Here is an 8,854-nt window from a genome sequence, read left to right as displayed (position 1 = left end):
TCTCCATGGATATTATTTAGGCGCTCTTTTTTACAATTCAAAGAATTTGAATTGTATTGGGGCGCTGTCTTTTTTAAAGATCTGTTCACACATTTTCATGATTTTTGAAGTGAAATTGGAGTAGTGATTTTGGTCAGGACGAAACATGAAGTAGAACGAAAAAGCGAGTGGTTTTGCGGCGTGGATTTTTTTGCTCTAAATTTAAAGTAGAGTGAGAAAACCGTGTTTGAACAAAAATTCGCTTTCTCGCTAGTGGTTTTTTCACATGAGACAATTTCACTTTGGTTTCAACTGTTTTTCCGATTTTTTTCCAATGCGTTTTCCCAATCCATTTTTAGTTCATTCTAGTTTGTTTCAACTAGGCCTAGTTTTTTTTGAACAATTTTTCCATTTCTCGCTAGTGGTTTTTTGTTCACATGCGGCATTTTGACATAGATTTACTGTTTTTTATCTGATTTTTATAGAAATATAAAAATTTTCCCAAGTCACTCGTAGTCCGTTCTATGTGTAGTTTTTTGTTAAGTCAATGAAATTTCTTTGAATTGTACGTCAGGACTTGTCCTGCTATGTTTTTTTTGTGTCAAATTGGAGTAGTGATTTTGGTCAGTCCTAAGCAGTAAATGGAGCGAAAAAACGAGAGGTTTTGCAGCGTCAAATTTTTTCGCTCTACTTTTAACGTTGAATAAGAAAACCGTTTTTGGACAGAAAACCGCTCTCTCGCTTGTGGTTTTTTTCACATGCGGAAATTTGACATTGATTTTTAGAACGTTTTTTGATCTGAGTTTTTCGGAAACGGTTTTCCCAATTCATTAATAGTCCGTTCTAAGTCTAGTTTTTGTTTTGTCAATGAAAATTCGTTGAATTGTACACCAGGACTTGTCCTGCTATGTTTTTAAATTTGCTTCCCATTTTTCTCACGTTTTTCGCATCACATTAGTCACAATTGGTCAACGGAGGCTACGATTCGACAATTTACCGTCTGTTTTTTATTAGGCTGCTAAGAAATGGCTAAATTAAACCGCAAAATTTTAACAAATTGTAGAATTTTTCAATCCAAAGAAAATGGAAACTAAAAAATTGCTTTAGGTATCGTAGTTAATTTGATTTTTTATGCCAGTGTTTTCAATAATTAATTTTACCGATGAAACAGTTGAGAGATTTGATAAATATGGTATGCACGAAAGTCCTGGCTAACTCATTTTTTACGCGTTTTTTCGTTTTACGGTTCTGCTCGTGAAGATGCGCTACGAACAAAATTTTTACTTCATTGTTCTCTTCAGGGAAAAATTGCCGCCGTTAGATTCATATCGCTTTGTTTGAGAGTTGTTTATTTGAAAGTTTGTGGGGAGGGACTTCAATAGTAAGAAAGTTTGTTAGCTGATAATTTTTAAAGTTTTTCAAATAAAAGGCTAATTCGACAAGGTATCCTGAAAATCTATATGGAATCTAAAATATTAGTTTGCCTAAGATCTTTTGACGTGGATTTAGAATGATTCAAAGGCTTTCAAACAATTGGAAGATATGCTGCATCAATTCAAATGACCGCAAACTTGTACTGCAATTTATAAAACTTTTGAAAACAGTAAAAAGTCATTTTAAAGATAGCATTGTCTCCGTTTTAAAGGTTTGATAGAAAATTTTGCGAAAAAAAAGAAAATCAACAGCCATATGTAGTATTGACTATAGTTTTGTTGTCTTTTCCGCTTTTGACCCCAAGTTTATTGTGTGCCCGCAATTGTGACCGTCAAAAGTCATTGTTAAGTTTATTAATGGTCACGAAGCCATAGCGGGAGGCTATTGTTGGCCTCATATTTGTTTTCTTACGACTGGAAGACTAGTTTTAATTTTCAAACGACTGCGCGCGAAGGTTAAAAGGTAATTTTGAGTATTATTGATTCTTTAAATCTGTCCTCCTTATCCTAACTACTGAAACCCCCCGTCTAGCCCCCCCCCCCCAGTACGTAACCCTCCCCCAGATACTTAACACCTCTCCCAGATAATAACCCCCCTATCCATCTATCTAAACCCCTCCCCAGCTTACCTAACCCCAGCAGCTGCATACTCTCAAACCTACTTATCACCACCTAACCTTCGTCCACCCACATTCCGGCCGAAGTCGCATCAATCGCCAACCCAATATTTCTAATATTTTTGATTATTCTAATTTACGTAAGCTTGTTTAAGAGTGTACATTGCATGTTTTTTAGTTAAAGCAATTTTGTTTGTGACTTAGAAATTTGGCATTCATTTTTAATTGCTCTTGAACGAAGTTCACAGCAATTATTGCTCACGTGTTTTTTTTTTCCAAAATTTTTGCTTGACAAATCCTATTTTTCGAGCCGCAACTTTATAATAAAAGTCAAATGAAAAGTTCGCCGAAACTGGCGCTAATTTTACTTTAAATCTTATTAGTGGTAACCTCTAATAGGGTTGTTTGAAGCCCACTATTGAACTTCTTAGTCAAATTTAGGCTCCCCTCCCCTGACTGAAGCAGGCTGCAATTGATTAGAGCCCCCACTAGTCGTTCGATAGCAATTCTTCCGACGTTTAGTCGGTTATGTTTGAACATTGATTTCCGTTTTAGAGCGTTGACTCCAATTTTCAAACATTGTACCCAAACAATAACTGAGATACTTATAAATATTAAGAACGCTGGTAATGTTTGGTTATTTGGGGAGTTTTTCTACCATAGCGGTCCCACATCCCTGTCCAAACGACAGGTACTCATAGCCTAACCCTCCCCCCAACATGTTAACTTACTTACCTCCCCCTGCAAACTACCTATACCACGCACCCGTGCACCTACCTTTGCCCAACTAACTACCCTCCAGCTGCCTACCTCCCCCCAATCCCCCAGGTACCCAACACAATCCCCCTATCCACCCAACTACCTTCCCTCAAAAGGCACGCCACCACTGCCACCCACCAACGAAGAATTGTGTCTTTATTGTGGTTAGGATTTTTTCTAGTCTCATTAGGTACTTAATTTTTTTAACATTTTTTAACATAACTTAATTCTTTCGACATTTTTGATTTTGGTGAGGTGGTATTAGAAATGATAGCTCTTCGAGTCGTTATCGATATTCTAACGCCTAAGTTTTTAATTCATTGGCTTCCTGACTTCTGATATAACCGTTTGTTCACGCGCCAGTCTAATTTTTTTTGGTGACTCCTACCACTCAGCAACTGAACATGTGTGCGTGATGTTAAGTGTTCCTTTTTAGTGTAAATTTTTATTTGTGCTGGTATCGAATTTAAATAAAAAACATGAACTTTAAATCAATGTTAAAAGAGGTCACCGCAACTGAATTTCAAAATTATGAGAGTTTGCCGAAAGTCGGCGCTTATGTTAATATTATAAGAGAACAAGAAAATTAGTGTAGCGTCTAGTTCTAACAGGTGTTCAGATAGCAGCTTAAAAGAAAACGGTTGTTTCCTGTATTAAAAGAGTACCTAAAATCAGTCAAACAAATGGTTCATTAAAAGAATCGATTTAAACTTTCTTAAACAACTGGAAATAAAACTTTGCGACCAAAACTAAAAGAAGCTTAGGAGTCTTACAACTGGAAGCTCATAAGTTTTTGAATTGTGTTTTTGTGCTAAAAAATGATTTTTTAAAGAAAATTAACTACGTAGCTCATTAACTGTCTTCGTGCAACACATTTGATTTTATAGGTGATGTGTTATTAATAGAACTAGGAAACAGGAAGTCATTGAAAAAAAGTTAAAAACTTTTTTTCAATGTCTAATTTATTCCCAAAAACCTTAGCAATCAACTTAAATCATTGAAAACTTTTTACTAAAATAATTGAAAACTTTGTATATCTCCATTTAATGCCGTTGCCAGTGAGAACTGTTGTTAACCAGAGTATGTCATAGGCCTACAAAAGCACAAAGACAGAAGAAAGATAAAAAACAACGGTAAATCTTGCGAATAAATGTGTCGAAACCGTTAAAAATAGCAATTTTCTAGAGATATAAAATATGTTCAATTTAGATTCTTTTCTACACCAATAATATGATATCTAACCCTTCATTAGTGAGACTGGATAACAAGGAGACAAAAAAAACAAAATTTTCCGAATTTGCATTAGAAATGTAAATACAACTAAATTATTTGAAAACGATTGAATTCGAAGCAAAACCACTAGTTTGTCAAAATAAAAAAGAGTTTCACCTATGCCTTCACAGGAAGCGATTCACATTTGCAGCTGGCAATCAATGATGTAATTTGTGAACTGTGATTCATGAGTGATGCATGAGACTATTTAAAAAAAGAGACAAAGAAGAACAGAAAAGCAAGGATATAAAATACGTTTATATTTTTCAAAAATAGTTTTTTTCGAAGCCATGAAAACCTTTAGCTGTCAAAAGAGATATTTAAAAAGTTTTTTTCTGTGTCCATAACAGGAAGTCATTAAGAAAATGCATATGGCTACGAAGGAAGGAAAAATTAAGACGAAAGTCCAAAATTCAAATAAATTTAGCGAGAGAATGTCGAAGCCGTTAAACACCATAACCTATTCGTTACAATTATAAAAAAAAAAACTCGGAAAGGCATTTTTAAATATGGAAAACCGGGAAAATAGTGTTTTCAGAACACTCACTGGACGCGCGCTTAAAACTTGTTTTTTTTGGAGCTTCCACAGATTTTCAGATTTTGACAGCATTCTTTTAATGCATTTACGGCAAATTTATACAAAGTGGCCTAAAGATGCATATTTGGTCCCATTTTTGATGAAAAGAGGAAAAAATTTGAAAAAAACTTGTCAAACTTGGATCAGACAGTTCAGCAATACTTCTATATCTTTAAAGCTAAAACCAACTGTTTTTAAAATGTTTACATAATTTAAGCAAAATTGACACATTTTTTGGCAAAATTTCGAAAATATTGACAAAAACATTCAATCTTTCAAGAAAAGCAGTCGAACGTTCAAACGTTCACAAAACTTCAAACCTCGATAACAAAATTCAAAAAAATCTTTTTAATTCTAAATTCTACGCAGGTTGGGTTTTTTATTCATACCGCTCACAACCCTCTACGATGCGTAAATCGGTGGGTCGGAACAATAAGTCGGCAAGTCACGATCTTCCATTCAATTCTCTGAATTATTTTTCAGGACTTGTCCGTTTCTGTTTTTTCCTTCAGAGGATTACGAGAGAAAGGAAACATGTTCGGCAATATATGCAGTCGCAAAAAATTGAAATACGAGAACGTTCGAAAAACTAATCTTTGGTATTTGACCCTTAATATTCTCACCCTTCATTCTATTTCATTTGGTTTTCTTTTTTTCATTTTGGAAAGCTTTCTATCTATCTTTGCACTCTGTCGAGCATTTTTTGAAGCGTTCGTTTAATTATCAACTTTTTGGCACACATTATATGTCAGTTTATGCTGAAAATTATTTCTGAAAATTTGCGACGCTTCAAATTCGGTACAAAAGGATTTTGACAAATTTGAATTATTGCAATTCTTCTAGAATTTCAATCCAAGATATCAATTGTCTGTTTTTCAGTTTTGTGCGTTTCAGCTGCACAGAGTGAAAAAGTCTTTTTTTCTTCTTTTTTTGGCTTGTATCTTAAGTTTGTATCGACAATGCAGCTCTAATTAACAGATTATATCGTGCGAACAATTTGATGGTTTATCCATTTCTCGGTAATGCTAAAGTGCGCATTTTTTACCATATTTGTGATTTAATGACATACCGGAGCTCAGGGACCCCAGTTGATAGCATCAAGCACATTTTCAACTGATAAATTTTCCTAACAAATATAGAATCAGATCTCAAAATAGCTGTAATGCGCTCTGGAGAAAATTCTTAACTGTCTAATGATCAAAAACAGTTCAAAAGAATGATGATCGTTTGAGTTCTTTGATGTCCGCAAATTATTTGTTTAATTCTCGACATCGGTTGCACCTCATCAACTAACAGAGCAAATTGACTTTCATTTATTGAATTTTAGAGATAAAAGTCGAAATTACGATCGTACCAGCGGATTCATTCTCAGCTACTTTTTATTCGGTGTTAAAAATTTGAACCAAAATTGATCTGATTTTGGTTTTCAATGACAAAAAGCTTTAAAAAATTATCCATTAGAAAGTAGAAAGAAATCGGATGAGATAAATGTAAGTTCACGTTTAACACAACAATTCAGTTTCAAGAATTATTTGCAATTCTTCTCGAGTTCGTGTACTTCTCTTGTTTTTAGTCAATCTCAAATTATGAGGAACGTAGAGTGACTAAATAACCTTTGGAAATTTATGTTGTTCAACCAATTTTCAGGAATGATGATATGATAAGTAAAATTTTCGCACCATAAAAATGACGCTAGTAAAGACTTTTTGGAGAAAACTTTTATAGAAAATTTATTTCTATCTCAGTAACTATTTGGTTTGTATCTCTCAATAATTATATAGCTGAACTTTTATAGTAAAATTGTACGTAGCATCTCTGTTACAGAAAGTGTAATTTTTTAACCTCAAAGTCGTTGTCCAGAGAGCTATTTTTAGCTGTTTATTTTTAAAAACAAATTTACAATTTTGTCGAATTTTAAATTTTCGCGAAAAGGATGGAGCACATTGCACGAATGCTCTCTTGTTAATTTTTGTTGAAACCATTTTTTACAAATAAATTATTTTTTGCATGTTCTTTATAAATAAACAGAAGTTAAATTTTAGAACTCATCTAGAGCCAATATAAAGTACAATGACTGCAAGATACATTCCGATCAATTGCTTAGCAGCTCTGACTTTTGTTGTCTTCTTGACCACAATGACACCGACTTCTGCTTTGACCAGCCTTGAAAATCCACTGGTAAGGCGTGAATCAGTGGGAACTGACGAAAAACTAAGAAGCAAACGGGATTTGGGATGGAGTACTGCAAACGTCGATGCCCCCTTCGCGGTTGCCATCATGCGTAATGGTGTTGTGATATGTTCGGGAGCTATTTTGTCCAACATGACTGTTATCACCGCAGAAGCTTGTTTTGAAGATATCAATAGCGGTGAGTACAGAGTCATAGCTGGTGTGACTGAAATTGACCGGAACAGCTGGGAAATGGCTATACCAATTGCAGATATCAAAGCGCTGGGTCTGCCTAATGACCCAAATACTGTCGTTTTGGTTATTCTTAGCAAAGAGTTGGAGCTGACCGGTTCGATTCAGGTTGTAAACTTGATCACGCCACCGAAATCAATTGAATCGTTCACTTCTGACGCCGCTCGCTTGGTTATATTTTGGGAACCACCGGGACATTTAGATGAAAAAAACCAGATGCTTAATGCTGGCGTCGCAACCAGCTCACTACTTTCCCGTCCTCTTTGTTCTGAGGTCAACGTGAGGGACAACAATGGTGCGGGAACGAACCTGAACACTAATGATTTCGGATGTCTTCGGGCTGGCGCTTGTCCTCACGATAACGGCGCCCCTGTCGTCTACGAGGACCCGGTTACTGGGAAGTGTTATCTGGACGGAGTATTGGTGCGATCGCCGAGTTGCGATATTTCTCCAGGAATTTCAGTGTACAAGGCCATATTTCCCATAAGAGGCTGGATTTTGGAAAAGATGGTTTAAACGTAGCCGAGAGCCTTGGATTTGATCGTATTGTATTTAACTTTATTATGCCAGTCTTTATGTTGATCTATGTTACTTTCAAAACAATGTCCGGAAAGGGGTGGAGGTTGGTTTGGGAAAATGATCAAAATGGCGACGGGCTTCGCTTAATAATTAAATGGGGAACACTTATTTTGCATTTTAAAGAATTGTACCATGAATCTATTTTATCTTCACAATCCAGTTTTTAATGCATTTTTGGCACTAGTTGCTTGTGTATCAATACTTGAACATGAAAACTGGATAGTCAAATGAATGAAGGTGAGTCAATTGGTGTGTTCAGTTTAATGTTGAATTAGCCTTCGCAGGGTGTCTTAGTTTCTTCAATTTTTTATACAGCCATTCGTTTAAAGTCATATTTTTTCTTTGGATAGTGGATATTTACGTTCTCCCGTTGCTAGAAATGAAGCGCACTTCCCATCTTTTCAGTTTACTGACAAATCTTTCATCAACGAATTGTTTAAATCATAAGAAAAGAGAAGTAGGGAAAAAATTGGTTCCCCATTTGGATACATATTGTAAAGATACTCTTAGAGGAAACTTGTGTGCTAATATATTCAAATATCAAAATTTTTAGCTAGTCAAGTTTTTATTATCTGTCATCGCAATCCCTAATATCTTATCGAAATAATAACAATTATAATTCTCAAGTATATTGAAATTAAAGAGCTAATTTGTAGATTTTTAAATATTTTTGAAAGTTTTTTTGTAATGGAGTTGCCCTATCCCAAAATGCATTGTACTTTTTAGTTATTCCTGAAATTCCCTAACAAATTTTTTTTTTGATAATCGGAAATTAACAGCATATTTGACACCAAGTTCAAGGAAACATTAACAATTTTCCTTAAAAATGAAAAAAAAATTCTACAGCTGCACTTTTTCTTTCTCTTTACATCGGAAAAGGGGAAAATTAGTTTTAAATCTCTGGGCAAATCATATCGAAAATTATGCAGCCCCAAACATAAAACTACTTAATTTGTTACAATTTGGGATAGGGCAACTCCATTACAAAAAAATTTTCAAAAATATTTAAAAATCTACAAATTAGCTCTTTAATTTCAATATACTTGAGAATTATAATTATTATTTCGATAAGATATTAGGGAAATAATCCCTAATATCTTATCGAAATAATAACAATTATAATTCTCAAGTATATTAAAATTAAAGAGCTAATTTGTAGATTTTTAAATATTTTTGAAAGTTTTTTTGTAATGGAGTTGCCATATCCCAAATTGTAA

General features: G+C 34.4%; 1 protein-coding gene across 2 annotated transcripts; it reads left to right on the top strand.

Annotated features, from left to right (window-relative positions):
• The first annotated feature begins 1,584 nt into the window (after nucleotides 1-1,584).
• Nucleotides 1,585-7,767, top strand: LOC142356813 (tabserin-like). Of its 2 annotated transcripts, none has more exons than XM_075408600.1 (2): nucleotides 1,585-1,875; nucleotides 6,680-7,767. In XM_075408600.1, the coding sequence occupies exon 2, from the start codon at nucleotides 6,708-6,710 to the stop codon at nucleotides 7,572-7,574; it is 867 nt and encodes a 288-aa protein (XP_075264715.1). In that variant the 5' UTR covers nucleotides 1,585-1,875; nucleotides 6,680-6,707; the 3' UTR covers nucleotides 7,575-7,767. The 2 variants fall into 2 exon arrangements, with proteins under 2 accessions (XP_075264715.1, XP_075264714.1); XM_075408599.1 differs by lacking the exon at nucleotides 1,585-1,875 and adding an exon at nucleotides 5,979-6,127.
• The last annotated feature ends 1,087 nt before the right edge of the window (nucleotides 7,768-8,854 follow it).

The sequence above is a fragment of the Convolutriloba macropyga genome, unplaced genomic scaffold (assembly GCF_964194025.1).
Source record: "Convolutriloba macropyga unplaced genomic scaffold, txConMacr16.3 SCAFFOLD_1359, whole genome shotgun sequence".
Taxonomy (NCBI): domain Eukaryota; kingdom Metazoa; phylum Xenacoelomorpha; order Acoela; family Convolutidae; genus Convolutriloba; species Convolutriloba macropyga.
Note: the sequence above shows the minus strand (reverse complement) of the source record. Positions and strands in the feature narration are given on the sequence as shown.